General features: G+C 46.7%; 1 protein-coding gene across 3 annotated transcripts in view; it reads right to left on the bottom strand.

The window, feature by feature from the left end:
* LOC138447860 (lysosomal alpha-mannosidase-like) overlaps nt 1-22,897 on the bottom strand; it is a 493,239-nt gene that overhangs the window by 132,248 nt on the left and 338,094 nt on the right. For all 3 annotated transcript variants that reach the window (XM_069604300.1, XM_069604302.1, XM_069604301.1), the window contains 2 exons: nt 19,516-19,603; nt 17,482-17,562 (listed from right to left, as the gene is read on the bottom strand). In XM_069604300.1, the coding sequence (XP_069460401.1) occupies nt 17,482-17,562; nt 19,516-19,603 (169 nt within the window). The remainder of the gene's footprint in view (nt 1-17,481; nt 17,563-19,515; nt 19,604-22,897) is intronic.

The following is a 22,897-nucleotide window of genomic DNA, read 5'->3' as shown; positions in this document are numbered from 1 at the left end:
GCCTCAGGGGGATGGGAGTTGTAGTTCTGGAACTCATTTCAAGTGGTTCAAGGAAATTAATCTTGTAACTTTATTTGATTCCTTTGTTTTTTCTGAAAAAAAAAAAAATAATAGTTAAAGTTAAGTTGAAGTGCTGGTATGGCATAATTAAAAGAAAGTAAAGCATAATGCTCGCCTCCTTGTCTTTAATAGAATGAAGACTTTCCTTAGCTGATAGCGTTGGCAATCTTTATTCCCGTCAATAATGAAGGACTTGTAGGTTTGGTCTAGTTTGTTGAGCCGATGATTTGATGCTAAAAGAGCTCAGTCTTATCATCGTTAAGGCAAAGTTCACGCTGTGCCATCCAGGCGTGGATGACCGAGTAAACATTGTTAAGGGCTTTGGTGTCAGCTGTGTAGTCTCCTGTGATAGCGATGCGTATCTGGGGGTTGTCCGCGTAGTTAGTGTAGGAGACACCCAGATAGTCAAGCACATCGAAGAGAGGCTTGGTGAATACGTTATACAACGTAGGGGATACACACGAGCCTTGAGGAACGCCACAGTGAATAGGGGAGGGATCCGCTGATGCCAGCGGTGAGAAGACCCTCATGGATCTATTGCTCAGGAATGAGTGGATCCAGGCATTGGCAGAGTCGGAGAGTGGGCTGCGGACTTGAGATACTGGCAGAGTATTTGGTGGTTGACCAGATCAAAAGCCGCGTAGAGATTGAGGAGAAGGAGAAGAGCTAGTTTCCCATTGTCCTTCAGTGACTCCATCTGAGTTTTCAAGTCGATCAGAGCTGACTCCGTTCCATGTTTAGGGCGGAACCCTGATTGTCTTAAGCCCAGGAGATTGTTTAGTTCGAGGTAATCCTGAATCTGCAGGTAGGCTGCGCGGTCCAGGATCTTGAGCAGGAATGGGACTGTAGTGATAGGTCTGAAGTTAGTTGGGATATTAGGGTCAAGGGAGGGTTTTTTGAGGAGTGGGATAACCCAGGCATCCTTTAGGTTGTCGGGGACAATACCCGTCTTGAAAGAAGCATTTATGAATGCTGGAATGAACGGGGCTAGCTCATGAGATTCTTCCTTGATAATAGGTACTGGGCACGGGTCGCCTTGGCAATTGGAAGGTTTTAAATTGTTTGATGTTTTGTACTTCGAGAGTAGTGAGTGGGGAGAAGGAGAAAGGTTTATGCGGATAGGTTAAATGTGTATTAAGTGTAGGTGTGGTCGGTAGTTGGCCAAGCTGTAGGGATTTCTGTTTGTCCCTGATTTTAGATTGGAGGGTAGCAATTTTACCCAAGAGTGCTGACTGAATATTGGTGCATCAAGTGTTGTCTTTGGAGCAAGAGTCAGGGGGGGGCTGCAGGTGTCTCGAGTTCCTTAAGGATATTAAAGAGTTCCTTAGTATTGGACTGGGCTGACATAATGCGGTTATTATAAGAATCTTTTTTTGCCTGGAGTACAGCTTCTTTATAGTTAAGGGTGGCTATCAGAAGACTGTCCTTGTGGGCGCCGGAGTGGTGACTTCTCCAGCGTGACTCTGCTGTGCGTTTCTCTTTGCGTAACACTCTAAGCTGGGGAGTAAACCAAGAGTTAAGGTGTGCTAGTTGTTTGGGTTTCCTCAGTTTGAGCGGGGCGATAGAGTTGATGGCTGCAAGCAGTGACTGGTTATACATGTCGGCTAGGTTGGTGGGGTCTGAGCAAGTGTCAGGAGCGTTATTTAGTGTGGGAAGGATAAGGGGGAGTAGTTTTTCTGTCGTAATGTTCTTTTTATTTTAGTGAGGGTGGCTGGGGCGACCAAAGGCCTGAGTGGTGGGGCTGTTTCGATGCTGAAAGTGATGACATGGTGGTCAGACCACAAGCAAGGGGCGCTGGAGATTACGCTAATATTGCAATTGGTGTCACTAAGCCAGTCAAGGGACCGCCCTTTAATGCGGGTGGGTTCCTGTATGTGGTGAGTGAACCTAAATCTGTTAAGGTATTAGCTAGGTCGAGGGCCGCAGGATCATTAGGGTCTTGGTGTCCTAGATTGAGGTCGCCAGGAATGATGGTTTGGGAGTTGGATTTAGCATTGTTGAGTACTCACGTAGAGATATCATCCACAAAGGATGTGGGTGCACCAGGGGGTCTGTATATTAGGTGGATGGTAGCCGTTTGGTTAGCTGAGAGTCCGAGCTTGACAGAGAGTAACTCTGCAGTTTCCACCTTGGTGCTTGGGATGGTTCTAAGTCCTAATGAGTTTCTAGCGATGAAAGCAATTCCTCCACCTCTCGAGGTGCGATCACATCTGATGATGGAGTAATCAGTGGGTATGGCCAATGAGTGTGCCGGGCCGGAAGCCGCGTGCAGCCAGGTCTCGGAGATGGCGATGAAGTCGAGTTCCTGAGTTTTGATAAGATCAGCAATGTCCAGAGCGTGCGCAGCTAGGGATCTTGTGTTAATCAGGGCAGCTTTAATTAAACCAACGTTGCTTGATGAAGCTGTGATGGTTTGAGGGTTATGGGGCATGGGTGAGGTGGCCGTTTGTGGAGGCGGGCTGTGCGTATGAGTTTTGAGGTATGGGCTCAGGTACATGGGGTGTCCCTTCTTAGCCATAAGTCTAGATCTTAATCTTAGGTTTCTAAGAGTGATAGGACATGGTTGGTTGGGTGAGGGTTTTTTGGCGAAATGGTCGAGCCATAGGGCCGGATCGTTGAGGTAGATACTGTGGTATTAAGGTGCAGTACTTTGGTAGGTATCAGGAGATCTGTGAGAGGTGGCCATGGATGAGGTGTGCAAGGAGCTAGGTGCAGCTAAATTGGGAGGTGGTAGGTGTGACGACCTGGTAATTGACCACACTGAGAGTAGTACTTGTAATGAGGAGAGCAGTGACCTTAGGGAGGACCAGCGTGGTAGCATGTTACCGAGATTAGAGAGGAAGGGCCGCCGGGTCTGTGAGGCAGTTATAGGTAAGCGTTATAGGCACTATTTGGCTAGGCAGTGCGTGCTCTGTACGAGCAATGCAGGCTAATGCGTTTAAGACAGGTTAAGTCTACTTATTCAGAGTCAAGCAATGGGGGTGCATCAGATCAGGGTACACAGGCAAAGCAAATACCAAAGCTTGCATATACATTAGCATGTTAGGCAGGGAACAATGCAGAATGCAAGAAGCGTGATCTAATTGTAACGGTGCAACAATTCAGGCAGAGAAGACATTCTAGTGTTGGCAGCAAGTATTGACAGATCAGGTAAATGTCAAGTTGAAAGGCATTGCAGAGTAAGGCAGGTACCCTGGAGTTAGCTTAGATTATGTGGACATGTCTTATGCAGAGCGGTGCAACATATGCAGGCATAGATCAAGGTGTGGCGCAGCAAATTAGGGAATACACAATGAGCGTATCAGGCAGGCAGAGTAGCATATATCATGGAGCTAACAAGTGGGTCCACGTTGCGGTTCTGAGCAAGAGCTCAATCATTTCAAAAGCGAGCATGGGGTTGGCAGCATAGTAATTTCAAGGCAAGCACAGGCGAACAAAGCCGCAAATGAAAGCGGTGCCATGGTCATGCAATGGGAAGGTATGGGCTGGGCGGCAATGAGAACAGACATAGGCAATGCAAGCAAATAAGGCACTGAAATGGTGCGATCACTTGGTGGTAAGCAACCACGAATAGGTAGCGACTAGGGGCTCAAATATGCAGTTGGCTCAGTTGATTCAAGTCAGGACGCTCGTAATAGATATGCAGACTTAGTACAGAGGTGTGCATGGAGCACGTTGCTACATTGCTATAGCTCGTCAAGTGGCGTATGTGATTATATTAGCATAGTAAAGGCATTATCAACATCAGGATAGATAGTATGTCAGCTAGTTCAACAGGCAAGATAAATGCTTGTAGGGCAGTAGACACAGAGCGGACAACTTATATAGCTATACTAGGTAGCAAGCTCGTGGGAATAAGCATAGCATTCGGAAGCGCTGAAATAGTTGATAACGTTACTTAGTTGATAACGTTACTAGTCTTACTTTCAGGATGATGAGAGCGCTAGTCCATAGGTTCACGAGGAGGAGAGTCAGCTGTGTAACCACAAGCAGGGATTAGTGCGAGGTGAAAAAGGGCATAGTGTCCTCTGCTCTCCAATCTCTAGATGTCTGCAGTTTCTCTGAGTTTGTTATTTTGTCCTAAGCCCCTTTCCCCGGAGGAGTTTACAGCGAAACAAGATATTAAGAGTCTGTTCCACACTCGACACTCACAGGGGTCTGTGGTGCGAGCGCCTGCTCCTGCAGAACATTGAGAAAATCCTGAAAATGCCCAACTGATCCATTACTCACTCATCATTAGGTACTCACTCATCATTAGGTAGATTTATCATTTTTAGGCTTCATCCCCTCTCCTAGTGAGACCCCCAGCATGTTTTGCTGAACTTCTGGACCTTTTTCTTTAATCCTGCATTAGTGAAGCCTTTTTCCACTCATTAATTCTCAAGGTATCTGTCATTTGGAACTCTATTATTTGTATTCTACCTGTACTATGGAGCCTGTGTGCTCCATAGCTCTTAAAGGCATCTGTGTTTTTACTACTGCAGCACACAGCTACTTATGGGCAGTGTTACTGGGGACCCTTAGGGTCCTCCTTCAATATTCTTTTTTACTATCCCCAAGTAACTACAGTTCTCAGGGATAGACAGATACATAGAATCTCTTCAAAATCTCCATAGTCCGAGAATGGTACCCACCACCTTCAGTGGAGTGCCAAAGGGATACCTAGTTTCTCCCTTCTCTCTGCTCCTGTGACTTTTTAATCACCTAGTTATGGCTGGTGGCCGTGGACATGTTCTATCAACTATTGTGTATTTTCTATACAGCAGGATATGTCCATAGCCTCGGTAGTGCACAATACGGGCACCCAAGTACCAACTTGGGGCCTCCCTTCTTTTTTTCACCATTACTAGCATGGTTGTTCTTTGTTAGCCCTTCTACCATTCTGGGAGGGGGAGGTCAGTGTGTGTCTGTTTTGCCTTTGGCGGGAACCCATAGGTATCCCCGCCTAGGCTCCAGAGTGTCTGGGCAGGCAGGTAGTGGGGGAGGAGTTTTACACCCCCCTTTCCTTTGTCTGTCAGAGTGCCTGAATAGGTCCAGCCCCCACAGGCAGTCTGGCTGTCCTAACAGGACAGCCAAAAGCCCCTTTCTGTAAAATGCTGAGAGATTGCAGAGGGGTGTGTGCTGGAGCCGTATAAAAGGTGAGGCTTCTGGAGTGAAAAGGAAGTCGACCACTGGAAGTTGAAGTAACCGAAGAAGACGACCAGAGATGCCTGCAGACCCTTTGCAACACTGAAGCGACCACTGCTGTCCTGATCCCGTTTTCTGTGCGACAGAGGAGCTCCGAAGAGGATGACTCCTTCCCTTTGGCTGGTGGGAACAACCAGTCCCAAGACGAACCTTCAAACTCATCATCTCTCGAGTTCGTAGGAGTTTCCAGAGCTGCGGAACCCGAATACCAGGAGACCTGCTGCCCATTTCAAATGTATCGTGGTGGAAAGGCCAAATACGTCCAAATCTTTGCTCAACGCGTAAGGACACTCCAGAGATCTGATCCAACTCGCCCAAGCCCCCTCACCAGAGTGTGGGACTTCAGGAAGTGAAGATTGACTGGGCGATCCATGTCCTTTGTTGGTGCTGCAGAAAAGGTGCCAAAACCTCAGAGTGAACCAAGAAGTTGCTGAAAGTCGTACCACAGATCCTCCCTCGAGACTGCTGCTGAGAGATCCGGTCCATTGTCCTGTCTTCAGTCACCAGACCACGGAATCCGGGGGTCTGGTCCAGAGCTGCAACATCGCTAAGAATCCACCACAAACATTTTTTTCTAACCTAAGGTACTGTGGGGAAAATGTTATTGCTTACCTGATTCCAAGAAGTTGCTCCCGAGCGTTGGAGTACATGTAGAGGTGTCCAAGGCAACCTGCTCTTACCTCAGATCCAAGCCGCTGCTTGTGTCCCCTTCGAGTCAGTTTTAAGTTCTCCTTTGTCAGTTAACTTGCTACTTCAATAACTAAACAATGGAAGAAATCCACAGGAACTCTTCGTAATTTGCTGATTGTGACGACTTCAAGCCCTCGCCGATCTGCCTTTAGTTAGGGTTGCGTTTTTGGACAAAAGACTTACTAGGCGAAGAAACCGTCTCTAGAACCTTGAACTAAACTTATGTTGCACTAACTAACTATTTTCCTCACTTTAAGTGACTTTACTATATGTGTTTCTAGAGTAAATGTATTACTGTATAAACTGTTGAAAACCGCATGAGTACGCGGCAACTGATAAAACAATGTCTTTTCTCTTTCTAATGTTGCTACAAATGTAACCATGAACACACGTAAGTGAAAGTGCCCTTTGAAGTGTATTATCAAGTATTCCTAAGTGTTCCTACGTAAATGTCTGAACTATTTAAAGTGATTATGTTGTAAATATAATAAATATATACCTTTGGTATAATGATAGGTGTAAGTGCTTCTTTGTTGTGCATGTCTAGCTAAGATTCAGTGTACTTATCTACAGCTCACATCTTCCTCTTAAGATGAGCCTGACTGCTCTGCCACTCTACCAAGGTCCTGAGCTGGTACAGGCTGATACGAAGAGTTGGGGATCTGTAAACAACTGGGATAGCTTACTGAAGTCTTACTGCCAGTAGGACTCTAGGAAACCTCTCCCAACACACCTGCCTGTACGTGATCTTTTGTGGGGTTAAAATCCATGGCAGTCATCTTTGGTCCCTGCAGAACTTTTCTCTGTCCATGGCTCCCTAGTGCCTTTCGTACTTCCCACTCCAGGCTCCTATAGAACCTTGGTGTATGTCAGGGCGGGTCCTCTCTGGCATACAGGATCATTACATTACACTGTATTGTTCTCTACTGTGCAAAATTGTAATAATTTTGGGTACTTTCTAGTTCAAACGCATCTCTGGGAGAGTCCCGACTGGCATATGGAATCCATTGGCATGTGGCGATACCTGGCACTGCAATTTTGTGTTGCATGGAGGTTTTATTGCCAAATAACCTGGTTTTCCTGGCTATTAAAAATCAGCCCATGTCACTGGCCTCATAAGTGGGGTAGAAGCGTAAGCTGAGCATTACTATAGCCAGGATTTCCATAGGATTGCAAGGACTGTACGTGGGGCCATGGTTTAGTAGAGCTGGGAGAGCTAGGTGGGGATCAGGCTGGCCCAGGACCTCAATTAAGTTTGGCCCCAGCATGGAGCCAATGGGCCCTCGGAACCAAGCCCAGCCCCCACACCCCACTTGCTCTGCTAAAGTTTAAACCACACATTTCTGTCTCTTGTGTCTGCGGGGAAAACAAGCAGTTTTTAAAGTGGCAATGAGCCGTGACGGTGAATGTATGGTCGTGTTTGGCCTTTTGCAGCTTGGAACACTGTTCATGGTCTCCATAGATGCTAAAGAAGGAATTGTGTTCTGTAACACTTCACTGTGAGTGCACATGTGTAGGGAGTGAATGGGTAAAAAAAAGCACCACGCACCTGGAGAGTCAGCAAGGCAAGGGGGTGAATGTTGGGTTTGAGGGGGTTACAGACAGCGCCAGCTCTTTTTTTAAAAGCTGGGGTGAGGGAGGATGTTTGTGGCCTACATTCACTGTCAGTGAACATCCAGTCCTTTCAACTCCTGATCGTGCCACGCAGGCAGTTTGGGTTCTTTTGTTCGCTCCAGTCAGCCGGGTATGACTGCCCATTAGGAACTCAATACAATTGCAGTGGGTAAACTGCAATAACAGCTGTGTGCCTTTTATGGCACCCGATTGTGAGACAGTCTCTGGGCAACTGATTACAAACCTGTGACAATACCTGCCCGTCAATCACTGTCTTTCAAAGGCAAGAACTTCCAGAATATATGTCTTTGGAGATGCGTTGCAGCACCACATGAAGCAAGAGTACAGCAGAAATGGTATGTTTCAAAAGTAGTCTGACTGCGCACATTAGTAACTTCGATGTGCTTAAGAATTTTAATATATTTATTTCAGTAAATGTGAGTTACAGTTAAATAATCAACTATCCAAACATGTGAACAGAATTATATCAATAAATATGTAAAAGTAAAAAGTTACAGTATCCATTAATTACATATACTCCTATACATGTACCATTAACTATTACAATTTTACTAAAAATGTCTTGGCTACATATCCATAATTTCATCATTGCTAAAATAAGTGACATAAGACCCAGCTAATAATAGGCACTCTCAAAATGAATTCAATTGTATAATGCATACATTATATACATTTAATTGCCAGATACCTATGGTGCAAAACTCGCAGTTTGTGACATTCAGTTAATAAATGTTGAGTGATCTCTTGTATTTGAGAGTTAATACAACACATGTGAATACGCTTCTCAAAAGGGAATTTTAATATTGTTTAAAATTCATGTACATTACTGATATCTGGAGGAGGAGAAAACACCTAGGCCATTTAAGGGGGTTCTTCTCCGGGGTCAGGTACGCATATGGAGATCTGTAGCGATCTTTCTGCAGCCTGTGTGGCACTTTGGGTTTTTATCCTTATGCCATAGCTCTCAACCTTTCTTGGCTCCAGGGTGGGCAAAACCCTTTGTTTTGGGCGGGTGAGCCCATTGAAATGTATGGTAGTGTTTGGCCTTTGGCGAGTGAACGGACGGATGTCAAGGCAGGAGACACCCGCCAAAAGTATGTGAGCCGACTACTGTGCTTATGTAGTCAAAAAAAGGAGTACAATTTAGTTGTACAATAAAATCTCTACTGGCACTCACTCTTATGAGGTGAAGTGTATTGCTTGACAAAGGTCGTCTCTAGACGCCAGTATTGTTCTTCAAGAGGAGGGAGGGATCCCAAGGAGATGGTTGGTTAGAACGTGCTCCCTTCTTGGACCACACTTTTGTGAAACCAGATATTATATGAAGAAGCCTGTTATGTTATCATTAGAAATCCATTACTCATTTATTGAATCATTTAGTAATGCATTACTCATTTAGGAATTCATTTATCCATCATTTCGTTCTGATTGATTATCCATATTATTAAGACATATGTATTGTAGAGACACGCATAAGTGTGCACTTAGAAGTAAGCATTGAGCCAGAGAATAGCGCTTGGGTTTGCGAGAGAAAGTCAACGCTAGAATGCATGAGGCCTATGGCATTCTAAGCCATTGACACACAGAAGAGCAGCGCCACGGTCTGCGGACATTGTTATGATACACTGTGAAAGATTGGAATGCGTAAATAGTTTGGTTGGCAGACAGAGATTAGATGTAACTCTTGCCTTAGTAGAAATGAAGAAGAAGCTGGCTTATCAGGCCTGGCTTGTTTGCAGACGAGAAGGTGGGGGCATGCAGGTAGTGAGTTGCTTTAGACAGAGACATGCACGGACGGATAGAGGGATTGATTTCAGAAGCTAAGAGATGACAGTGAAGGAGAAATATGGGAAATGGGAGGATGGTGTTTTGTAACACAGACAGGAAGGTTATGGAACACAGACAAGATACAATGTACAAATATCACGGTGACAGAACACACAGTGACTGGGGACAGAATAAGAGATAGTCACAGACTTTCAGGCGCTTGGCTAGAGAAATGCTGGTTTGACAGAAATGAGTGAATGCTTAATGTAACCATAGAGATTTATGTACGTCATTGAATAGTATATCCAGGGGTGAGGGTTTGGGAGTTTTTAGATGACTTGGAGAGGCGTTAGGAAGTGATTGGATGTACTTCGGGAAGCGTTTTGGGTGCAGCAGAATCGGATGGCTTTGGCTGACATGCAGAAGGGGAAGCATTCTGATGAGAGCTCAGGCAGATCGATCTAGCAGGGAGACTGGCAGAGCTTTGGCAGCAGATGCAGACCGCTGAGGGGCCAAGGAGAGGCCCTGACTGACTGACTGGTTGGCTGCAAGGGAGCTGGAGAGGAGAGAAAGAGATGAGATTGGGAAGCATGCACATGCATAGGGGAGTATTGCTGATATGAGGCCTAATTGATCTGAATAAGACACGTGCCAATGGGGAATTAGGACAGACACTCACAGAGAGCTTTTGATTTGATAGAAGGGGAAATCAGACAGGGGTTGTCTGAGCGAGAGTGTGTGATGTGTGGTGTGGATTGGAGAGGAATGCTGAATGCTAACACTTGCAAATTGTTATTAGGGTGCATTAGTTGTTATTAGGCTGCATTAGCATTATAGATCCAGCAGGACTGGATACATTGATATTAGATTGCTTGCATTAGAAGCCTGAAAGGCTTACATTTATTGCGTTGAATTATAGTTTACACCCAAGCTTAAGGGGTGCAAATTTGGGTTTTGCATTACAGTAGTGTTTGTATCATGCCTTGCTGTGTATGAATAAATGTATTCCATTGTTCTAATTGAAACTGACTTGAGTGTTTTTATTTGTGTCCATTGTGATCTTATTTCTTGTGTCATTTCTTAGTGTTTGGTTTGTTGTTCATGTTATTTCATTTTGTGTCTATTCTTAGGGTTATGGTATTTGGGTATGTTTGTGTGTCCATAGCATAGTAACTTAGGAGTAACACAGTGCACAATCTCCCTGAGATACATGAGCTGGGGGGGGAGGGGTCAGATTGCACCACCACCCCCAAGGTAGATTTGTTTTCAGACTAACACTTTAGGAGACCAAGATTACCGCACTGCCATGGTAGTTCCTCTCTTGGGTGGCCATCCTCAACTGCATCTATCTCCTTGACAAAAAAAAAAAAACAAATTGTGCTGTGGAAGTGCCACCTGCCCCCACCAGTGTCCATGCCACTGACAGTCAAGGGGTCCTGCCGCCAACGGTTTATAGACATAATTTCGAAATCAAAAATTTCGAAAGTCAAAAAGTCGAAAAAAAAATGTCGAAAAAAATGTCGAATTTATTTTTTATGACGTTTTTTTTTTCGAAATGGGGGGGTTCCCCTCCAACCCCTGTTTTTTCTCTTTTTTTTTGTTTTTACCTATTTTTTTATATAAACTAGAGCCCAAAAAAAATATCGAAAAAAAAAATAATTCGACATTTTTTTTTCGACATTTTTGATTCGACTTTTTTGCCATTCGAAATTTTGTATTCGATATGATGACTGGACACCGCCACCAATGCCATCCAGGCTCCAAGTATGAGGCTTTTATTGTACAGTGTGAGGAGGTAGGACGGTAGGTGTTGCCATTTTATGGCTCAGCTCGTGTTGGGCTCTTAGAGCCAGGCCAGACCACGTGGCTCGGCTCTGGCTTGGCTCCAACAATGAATTCTTAGGTTTGCCCACCTGTATGGTCCAGGAAGGGGGTTCTGAATCCCACCCTATTCCGCCTCCAGGTACCTTACGGCTCGGGCCCAAAGGGCTTGACAGGCCAGCTTTCTGGTTCTCAGAATTCCCTCCACACCTTGAAATGGGGTAAAGGGGGGGCCTGGCCAGCTACGGACCGATGCGGACGTGAGCCTTCGAGCTCCCGAGCCCGCTGCAGACATCCTGTTTAAAAAGCCTGTCAACCGTGTCAATCTGCAAAAATAACTAGATCCACGGAAAGGGGAAACGCTGCCACTGACTACAGGCGGAAATCTCAGCAAATAGTGGAACATTGAGGCGGCGGGAGAACGACGAACTCGCCGAGGCGACCTGGGGAAGTGCTCCCAAGATGCCGCTGTGCTACGCGATGCGGATGTGAGCCCGCCAACGCAGCCGAAACACCAAGTCGGGAGGAGGTCGCTGTGGAGTGGGCGAGAGCTGGGGAGAGAGGACCCGAATCGACTCCAGGCGAGAGGTGGATGCAGGCGGGCCATGGCGTCGGAGAAGCGCGTAGTGGAACTGCGTGGAGGCCGGCTGGGAAAGGAAGGCCGCTTTGCCTCCGACCCCAGGAGCCCATCCTACTGAGCGGACTGGCGTTCTCCCCATTACCCACCAGGTGCTTGTGGGAGGAAAGAGGCGCAGCACCTGAAGTGGACGCATATGAGGACAGGTCCGGTAGAGGGAGCTGCGAACACGGCTGGAAGCCCCCCACGCTCCATCCATGCCAGCGCCGCAATACGGCGGGGCCTTCCTGATCTCTGCGGAGGCCACGGTGGGCACAGAGACCTGGTTGGACCGTGGGGACACCTTCCGGGAGCCGCATGGCTGTACCACCGCACTGTGGTGGGTTGGCAGCCAACATAGGAAGGGGCTGGAAAGTGCCTGAGACCAGCGTTTACACTCAAGCCAAGCTCCGAGCCCCAACCAGCCCAGACTCAGGAGGAAAGACCCACCTGCACAACGACTACACCTCCTAACAGCGAGGGCCGCCGCCAACCTACCACACCGAAGGCCGTGACACCGCTGCAAAGGAGACAGCGATCATAGCCCATAGGACTCGGTGGAAGTGCTGGGAAGGACCGTAAGTACCGGCAGTACATGGTACGCAAAGAACTCCCACGTAAGGCTGCAATATATTAATAATTGCCGGAGACAGGCGACAACAAAGCACGGGATCCCTGTCCGGGCACAAGTGGAAGTACACTCATTGATCGCACTTACAGGCCTCTGACATGGGAAAAGAGAAATCTAAAAAAACGGGAATACAGAGCAAAATCTTCAATTCATAACAACCGCAACGAATGCACGGGTGGAGCACGACCACAGGGAGGCAATGGAAGAGGAAAGAGAAGCGATATCCCTGAAAGACATTATGGCGCCAATCGCTGACTCACAAGCTTTCATGGAACAAAAAATAGACAGAATAAGTGTGGATGTTTCATTGCTACGCAACGATCTCCAAAAGTTAACTTCCCGCACTGGGGAAGCCGAGCAGCGCATATCTGGGACAGAGGATGGGCTGAGGAACCTGGAGCTGCAGCTGAATAGAACCACATCCTGCTTAAAGTTACTAGAAGCGAGGGTGGAGGGCAGATCAGGGCGGAATAATGTGCGGATCCTGGGCTTGCCCGAAAAGGCCGAAGGTGACTGTATGGAATTGTTTCTGGAGCAGTTGCTCACCGACCTTTTCGACCAGAAGAGTTTCTCCAAATTTTTTTCGATAGAAAGGGCTCACCGTGTGCCCACCACCTGGGTCCCCGCCACGCACGGTGGTGGCAAAGTTTCTAAATTATAGAGACCGGGACGCATTGCTGCAAATGGCACGCACGAAAGGCACTTTAACACATAATAGCTCCAGGATTGCCTTCTTCCCAGACTATACAAGAGAAGTGCAAAAGGCAAGACAATCATTCGAGCAAATCAAGAAACAGCTGTGCTCTCTGAACATTAAGTACGGTCTAATCATCCCAGCCCAACTGAAAATCTTCCATAAAGGAACAACGGTCCACTTCACCGACCCTAAAGAGGAATGGAGGTGGGCGGAATCACACATAGAAGGCGATTGGAGACTGAATCGGAGGAACAAAAATGTGCACCTTGGAAATCTACTGGCTAGAGAACCCCCCCGACCAACCACCGGACCGGGATGACATCTTGCCGCGAGCCGAGGGGGAGGGCTAAGATAAGAAACAATGCAGCAGCAACCATCTAGACAGCGGCGCCGACCTGATATGGGACCGGCTACAGATGTAAACAATGCAGCAAGGTATTTGACATGGATGAAAAGACATATAGCGGCTCTTTCAGACAAAAGCACGCCCCCCCAGTTCCGTGGGAACAATTGTAGAAGTTGTAAGTTTGTTAAGTGCAGCCTGAGCGGACCCTAGTCGAGCTCGGGCTGATGTTCGGGCGACAGGTACTTCATGTTGGGGCTGAGTATGGGGAGGAAACAGGGGAGTTTTAATCTGTACTAGAAATTGTTTGCTTAGTTCATTGTTTTAGGATGACCCTTGGTTTTACTCGGGCTCAAATGTTAATGCACACTGTGGGTCAGGGTCTTGCTCCCACCAGGGGGACAAAGATCACCATTGCAGGACACACACAACACAATCCGACACACCCAATTCCCAACCGGTATGATGGAGTCTACTAACAAATGTAACACCAAATCCATTAGGCTGATGACATGGAATGTGAATGGGCTGGGCAGTAGCATCAAGAGGCGCCTTGTACTACAGCAACTGAATCGACAAGCACCAGATGTAGCATTCTTAAGCGAAACACAATTAGCAGGAACGAACTGCAACCTCTTTAAGCGAACCAATTACCGAATAGCACTACACTCAGGCTTCTCCATGGGGGCCCGGGGTGTACTGATCCTAATACACAAGCGTCTACCACTTAATCTTCTAACCGTCGCACAGGACACGGGGGGGCAGATTTGTACACATAACCGGGACACTCTGGGAGCGCAGTGAGGGGTCCCTTCCGCAGGACCTGAGACAAGCCACTATAGTGGTATTACCCAAAGCGGATAAGCCTCCAGAGAGATGCAGCCCATATAGACCTATTCCCCTCATCAACACCGAAACCAAAATCCTAGCAAAAACACTAGCCAACCGGCTTCAGCAAATCATACCCTCCCTAATCCACCCGGTTCAGTGTGAATTTATGCCGCAAAGATCCACACGTATGAACATACATCGGCTGCATACAGCAATAGAAAACGCAACCACTATTCAGGGCCCACTAGCCCTACTGGCGGTGGACTTTGAAAAAGCGTTTGATTCTGTTAACTGGGAAGCGATCTGGGAAATAATCCAAGGAATGGGATTTGGGCCCCAATTCATGTGCTGGGTCAAACTACTGTATAAATCACTGTTAGCAGTTACAAAAGTAAACGGTCATGTATCAAACCCCTTTGAAATAGGAAAAGGGACCAGACAAGGATGCCCACTGTCAGCTATGATATTTGCGATAGCAATCAAACCGCTCGCGATAATACTAAGAAATAATGAGACATGGAAGGGCTTCCGTTGGTCAGAAACCTGGGAAGACAAAGTGTCCTTGTACACAGATGATTTGCTGGTATATCTGTATGACCCGGTAAAATCCTGTCCCATAGTGACTACCTTACTGCAGAAATATGGTGCTTTCAGCGGACTGCGGGTTAACTGGGCAAAATCCACTCTGTTCCCACTAAGGAAGGAAGAGGGATCAATACCGCCCCACTGCCCCTACCAGGTGGTGAGGGAACAATTCAAATATCTAGGTATACTAATAACGAACAACCTGAACAATTATATCCTCAGAAACGTGTGCCAGTGTTGACAAAGCTCGCAGAGGACACCCGACACTGGTCATCCCTTCCTCTGACACTACTAGGTAGAGCAGTGATTTTTAAAATTATGTCCCTGCCCCGACTCTTATATGTATTACAGAATGCCCCACTATATATCCCTCCAAACGTATTTAAAAAGATAGATCAAACGCTCCGGAAGTTGCTATGGAATAACGGCCATCCATGCATAGCACTTGCCATGCTACCAAGAGCCGTTTGGGGGGGCGAATAGGGCTTCCCTGAATGCAGACTTACTACTGGGCCAAGTAATTGACAATAGTGAATGACCAATTGCACGGGGACACAGCTGCGCCGCATAACAGATCACTAGAAGCTGGCACTCCCGAGAAACCGGTCATGCAATACCTCTATAAGAAGAGAGCCCAAACAATCACCTCCAATATGCAAGCACATATAACGCAAATCTGGGCAGATACACATAAATTTGTGGGATGGGGCAATAAGCTATCGCAGGCTCAACCAGCGTGGAATAACAGAAACCTCCCAGGTGTATACACGCTTCCTAATTGGCCGAACTGGGCTCAACATGGAACACTCACATTGGGTGACGTTATGAGAGAAGGTAGCATAATCCCATTCACGGAGCTGGCACTCTGCCTTGCACTCCCCCAAACCGAACAATATCATTACACCCAACTACAGCACGCACTACAAGGCAGCCTCCCCGATGTGACCTCCCTGCCAGAATACACCACGATAAAAAGGAACCTATTCCCTGAACAAATCACTCATAAAGTGACATCGGTCCTGTACAGTGCCATAACTTCCTTTGGCACGACAGAACTGCTGGTGCTACAAACCAAATGGGAGGCTGACGTGGGTGCAATATTACCGGAAGAATGGGTCATGGCACTGATGTTCCCAAGAGAGGTAGCCATATAATCAAGACTCAGGCTGATTCAGTTAAAGGTATTACGCAGAGTATACTATCCTAGGGTAGCCCTCTACAAATGGGGAAAGATAAATGATCCAACTTGTCTGCGATGCAAAACAGAAGAGGGTTCCTTCTTCCATATCCTGTGGAAATGTGCATGCATTCAACAATTTTGGGAGGCATGTTGTAACAAATTATCCAGAGTCATGGGCAAAGCGATTCCTAGGGATCCTAAGCTATTGCTACTGGGAATGGACGACAAAATCGAATTGACAAGATATGAAAAACTGTTTTTGTCCACCACTACCGCACTTATTAAAAGAAACATCGCTCAAAAATGGGGGTCGGATTTGACATCGAGTTATGAACAATGGGTGACAGAAGTGGATATTTGTGTTGCAATGGAGCGCAGGGTATACTCAGCCAGAGGATGCCCGGCTAAGGCGCAGAAAGTATGGCAAAAATGGGAAGACGCCCACTGAAAGCTGACTTTGGATAAATGGACATCAAGCCAAGTTGAGGTAAACCGGGAACCCTATGGTGCTCTCTGGACAGGGAAGAGAGATGTGACTCCTGTGTTGGGGCAAATGGACTCAGCTTCAAACTTCTGTGTGTAATGGGAGGGAGACAATCAGAGACCTTTATCGGCAGTGTACTTGTATTGTTTATGTGTTTAAAAACCCAATAAAATATGTTATCAAAAAAAGAAATGGAGTCAAGGACTGGACCTCACCATCGCACACTAATATAACGACTATTGATGCTGTTCACAGACCTGCCTAACAAAAAGGCCTGCAGGATGTCTCTGAAAGAGACTTCTGGACGGCCAGAGACTGGTTGAAAAATTGTAGGGAGGACCTGGCAGGACTTTCTCAGTGCTATAGGCAAGATAATGGGGACTTCGGAAACAAATTAGGTTGGGGCATCACATTCCAGGCATTTACATGTTAGAAGGGCTAATGTAAACTCAGCCCATTTCGCTACAGTCAATCAGTGCAGTGATCTCCTTGCTGCAGGCATGTGATCCCCGTACGTGGCCACATGCAAGGCAAATCGCACCATTCTGTGCCCTTTCAAATGGCAAAGTAAACTCTGCATATAGCGCATTGGACTAGTCTGGTTTCCTATGAATAGGTTTGTTTACAATTAAGACCTTATGCTTTAAAGATAAGTGGGATTAAGAGACACACACACACCACACCACACACTCTCTATCTCTCTATTCCTCTCTCCCATGTTTACCACGGTAGAAAGACAGGCTATCTAGGCCCCAATCTACCCATCTTCCAAAGTTATACCACACATACAAGCAATTCTAGTGCCACCCCACCTCTTCAAGGATCTATTGCTATACATCTGGCCCAAGACAGTCAAAGTGGGGCAACTCTGTAAATGACCTCTGCACACAACGGACACCATGCCGGACAGTGCTCATGCCTTGCCCAGCGGTTGACTGGTAGGAGCAGGCTTACCATTAGTTCCAAGGATCCATTGGTGAGGCTGGTCCCTCCTTGAGACCTGTCCGTCAGGACTGTTAGCTGTACTTTCTTGTTCTGAAAACAAATAGAGCGTTAAAGAGCGTGTGAGTATTGAAAGAGCAGATCTGACGAATCAACTGTAAACTAATCTGGTCCGATGGTGGTGAATCACTCAATTCAGGGGGGCAGCTTACCTGAAAACCAAACTCGGCTCCAGGGAGGACTGTCTAGTAATACATCCAGCAGAGCTTAACTCCGCCAAGAGAGCCCTCCTCTGCTCCATGGGCCGGACAGGTTTTCTATTGCCATTAACCCTTTGTCATGGGCAGACCTTTAAGAGTGCATAGAAACTCACTAAGATTCACAATGGTTTTACACAGAAATGCCGCATCACAATTTAGGGTAGTGTTTACATAGCTGAGAAAAGTGTTCCCATCATCTCTCAAGTATCCGTATCCTTTGTGCGGTGCTCTGCCCACCACTGCCTTCCAGACCAATCTTAGCTCACCTCCACAATCCTGCCCCCAAGCACTTAAAAGATCTATTTCGGCTTAACAAAATCATGGGATACCACTGGCATCTCATGAGGTTCACACACTTTCTCTGGCTTCACGGGGTGGGAAAATACCGATATTCCAGGGCAGGGCGATGCTGCACTTCACCACACAAATAGCCGTTTACCAAATATAAAGCCAACGCCAAGGTGCGTTACAGATCGTTTAGCTGTCAAATCACTAATGCACCGTAACAAGAATATTCAAAACATAAGGCAATTGAGGCTTTTGATCAATATAGATGGATTGTTTTAGCCTCAATTCACCTCATTAGGTACATAGCAGTCAGAACATTACATCACTTTCTCGAATGTAATCCACGACACCAACAAACATAGCAAATGGTATAGTCTACATACATGTACTGTAAAACATTCTCAACGAAATGCAAACAATATAAAAGGAAGTGTAAAGCCGTGCCGTCTAAGGCTCACATAATGAAATCAAATGCAGACTTTTAAAAAGAAAAATCGCCAGAGCATTAAAGGGCTGTACAGAATCCTAGGCTTTACAACAGTGGAATGTGCACAGGGACCCCAGAGATACATTGGGTGGGAGAAGATAATCTTTCTTCCCAGTTCAGAATAGTACTCTGTGGATTTTTCATGTTAATACTCTAGTGTGAATGTGGAACGCCACTTTTACATGAGCATCAGTGCAGCAAAGTTGACACAGAGTTGTTTAGTTTTCCAAGCGCATTGGAAATATTTCATGGAGCTTCATACTCTTGGTTCACAGCTCCCTAATCTTTGCTTACACTTTGCATACAGATGCGGGACATTATCTTTCAGAACATTTAGTGATGGCTGCCATTTCTCAAAGGGCAGTGGTGCTTGAGATGTCATATATGTCATTTTTCTTTCAACCAGCCCTAAACGATAGGATTGTATTTGTTGTGACTGGTGTGTAGTAAGAGTGCATGCATGGGAGTCATGTCGGGCGGGGACCATGCACCCCATCCATTATTGCTATTCGTGCACCAACCTCATGCAGTGAATGGTATCGTGCTTGAAGATGCTGCATCAAGAGACCACCAGGATGCCTGCGTGGGAGTTCACATAGCTATCTGGAAAGGACAGGTCATGAGTCATGTAACTTTTACAGGTCATGGTTGAAGAGGGGCGTGGAAAGGAATATCTTCGGGGCGTAGACAGGGCAGGGCCTCAAGGAACACCCAAAATCTGTAAAAGCTCACTCAGCAACGTTGAGTGGACATTTGCAGATGTTCATCTCACTGGGCCCAACTACATTAGGCTCAGGTCCCACTTGTTATACAATCGTGGCTACGCTTCTGCATATTTCTGCTCCTTGGAGAAAACATGCACAGAGGCTAGATTTTTAGGATTGAGGTTATTTGGAGGGGCGGGAATGGCCTCAAAAGCCTGGACTTGGATGCAGTAACTCGCAGCAGACCAGGTATTGCTCGGTTCTGGGAGGGGAGGGAATTTTGTGCCAGTAAGAGCAGTCTCCTTACCTTGATGTAGATGCAGCTGGTCACAGGATAGTAGTTTCCAGCCACTGGTTCAATTTTATTCAGCTCCCAAGTTTCACGGTAATCCACCCTGAAATAAAAAGCAGTACTTGTGGGTAACACCGGTAGCCAGCAGAAAACAGCACGCCCCCCCATCCCAACATGTTATCAAACAGACATTATCCATCTCCGCCATCTGTAACATTTGCCACAGCCATTTATATCATAGCATTGAGTGCTGCAGAGAGTCCGTATCTCCTCTTTGCGCAGCAGACACAATGCAGCTGTGCGTTTCTCGGGCAACAAGTAACTTGCATAACCTAAAGCTTGAGAATGTAATGCATTACATATTACAGAGACCATGGAGGCCAGGTGCCACACCCACTAATACTGAACCAGTAAGAGGTAAAGAGAGAGTCCTCAGCCCATCACCACTCTTAGGAGAAGCACCAGCTGGCTAGACCCTGTGTAAGAGAAGGGGACCCCAGCATGAATAAGAACCAACATCAGGACCGGAGGGGGACTGTTGGCCAGTAGGAGGTACACCACCACGTGGAAAAGGGAAAGCCTGCACACCCCTTCCTTTATGAGCAAGGCCCCTAAAACCTGCACAAACTCCTTTATACTCCCAGGTTCCCAAGAACTCTTCCAGATTAGTTCATCCCATTGTCCTAAAGTGTCAGTGCTGTTCCCAAGCCCACCATGCCTACTTGTAAACCCATATAGCAAGAGACTAACTTTCCATCCCGCCCCAAAGTTTGGTGCATTAATTATGCCCTGTGGAAGAAATGGGGTTTAGGACTGCTCAAACTTTGCACGACCAGGAGTTGCTCATCAGACATGTCATGTTCAGGGGAGCCAAGTGGAGGCATCAGGGTCCCATGAAAGAGCACCTCATATATGAAGGCAGGCAGCAGTGACTGGACTGCCAGATAGCAGTGTTAGTCTTCCTGCAAGCCTGCAGAGATTACTGCAGGTGGTGAGGGTATCCACGGCAGCTGGCGGCTGTAAGGGAAGAAACCAGCAGCGAGGTATACAGGAATTACCTGGGACTCTAAAATAGAAAGACATAAAAGAGGTGGCAGAGAGGAAAAAGCAAAGTAATTTAAAGAAGCTTGTTGGGACGGCAAAAAAATGCGGGAGGAGGAAATAGGAGCCAAGGAGGTCAGACAATCGGAGGCCTCGGAAGAAGAAGGGGCAGGAAGAACATTGTAAAAGGAAGAGAAGCTTGTAGGGGATCTTACGAGGGACTGAATGTTGCAGGGTATCTAGAAGGAAAGTAGAGGGAGCAAGAGAGCGGGGACCAGAGGAGAGAAGATGAGGTGGTTAAGGAAGTTTCAGTACCACGCTCTGAGGAGGGCATATTAGGACCACAAGGCCTTACACTCCGAATGGAGGGATCACTGTTGCCCCTGCACTTGGTGGAACCTGTACAACTGCTAAACGGGTCACGCATTGACACCTAGCACCTGTAGCCAAGATGGTGAATCTGGGGACGGAGCCAGGCTCCGAAATGCACTGACGGCACCGGAAAGTACAAGAGAACCTCTGGTCGAACGTGCCAAAAGGCAACAGCGTGCACAGAGCTGTGTCAGATCAACATCCTTCTGCCAGGTCTTGCAACTCCCTCACTGATGAACAGATCACGCCACCAAGGCTCCCAACTGAAGACACATCCTTTTCTGTGAGTATATTACGTAGGCAGGGACAGTTAGGAGATTGATATTAATCTCAGAGTCCCAATCATGTTTCATTGAGAAGCTCAACCTCAACAAGGTCCCTTAATCCAGGTTTTAAATCTGCCAACCCTCTCCTTAAGACAAAATATGCTCCGCTGACACTATATTGCTTTTCTCCATTATTTTGATGCTAGGACCACATTACCAAACTAGTAAGTCATCGCGATTTCAGGGAATAGGGAAATGCATAGCCCTGTTGGTAAAGTTTACATATCAGTTTCTTTGGTATTTTCCAGACTTGTAAGACTGCCCTCACATAGAACAATCTGAATGACTGAGCCTCCAGCTGTCTCCGTAGCTGTGGACTAGACCAGACAGCAACCCTGACAGTATCGCATTAGGAACTCAGGGTCATGCCTCTTCTGGTTCCTGGCATTTGCACCCTACCTGGACTAACTCTTCAGTCACAAAATCTCAGGAACTGACAGGTGTGGAGAATACTGCAGATCCCCCACTAAAACACTGCCTAGAGTCTACTCTCAGGGGACCAGGAAAGGGCAGGTGCTTCTTGATTACAATCCTGGGGTGGTGTATTGCGGGAGGATCACCTGGGTGGAGACCAAGCCCAGGCGGTGAGGAGATTTTACAGGGCGAGACATGGTATAGTTCCTTGGACGATAGATAGTAAGATCATTCCCAGAGAGGTAATAGCGTCTTGTCATTCATATGAATGTCAGTCTAGGGTTAGAAACATACTAGTCAAATTTGGAACAAAAATGTCTAAAGATATTAACTTTCCAGAAAAACACCATATCCTCCACAATATCAAAGGTATGCTGAAAGGAACAGTAAACATGTGACCGTTTCTAAACCTTTTGTCTCTCAAAGAGCTAAATCTTATAATTCCTCTCAATATCATGGGAAGAAAAACCTTTTAACGAATAAGAAACATCTACATTTTTCAAAATAAACTGCAAGTCCCAGAATCTCGCAGGGACTGAAGAAGAGGGCTGAAGAGCAATACAGGCAAGTAAGCCTAATGGCTCTTGGCTAGGTCGGGCAATTAGGCCCAAGGGCCTGTACCTGAGACCATAAGCCCACCTGAGGGGCATAAAAGCTGCAGCAAGGAGGAGCAGTAGAAAGAAGCTGGAGCAGGAGCTGAAAGGTCGGCAGTAGCAGAAGCAGAGCATGAAGCTTGCAGATCACAAGGAAGTGTGACCACAGATGGGACACAAGAGCAGAGGAAGGACAGGTTGCTCCTGTGATCCCAAACCCTGTTTGGCTGTGGCAGCATTGGAAGGGACTGGTAGCAACAGGCAGTCTTTCCAGGTGTGCCCAATTGTTGTGAATGCAGAGCTGAAGTTGTGCATGCTCCCAAGACCAGTGTGCATAAGCAAGCAGAGGAAAACTGGAGAGTGGAAGGCTCTCCCTTGAGGCCGGATTGGAGCCACCCATACAGCAGAGGGGTGTGGATCCCAACAGTGCCCGTAGCAGTAGTATGAGAAGAAACCAAGCTGGGAAGCAGCAGCAGCCACTGTAATCAGGAGTCGGAAAAGGGAGCTCTATGCTCCTGAACAAAAGAAATACCTTGCCGGTAACTGTAGCCAGCTTTAATTGTACATGCACATACATCTAAATGAGTAGAAGTTCATCTCAGAAGTGGGAAGTCTTTCTGAGGAGTGAAATGTAACACGGATAAAACGCTT

The sequence above is a fragment of the Ambystoma mexicanum genome, chromosome 3q, assembly GCF_040938575.1.
Source record: "Ambystoma mexicanum isolate Mex_15411 chromosome 3q, UKY_AmexF1_1, whole genome shotgun sequence".
Taxonomy (NCBI): domain Eukaryota; kingdom Metazoa; phylum Chordata; class Amphibia; order Caudata; family Ambystomatidae; genus Ambystoma; species Ambystoma mexicanum.
Note: the sequence above shows the minus strand (reverse complement) of the source record. Positions and strands in the feature narration are given on the sequence as shown.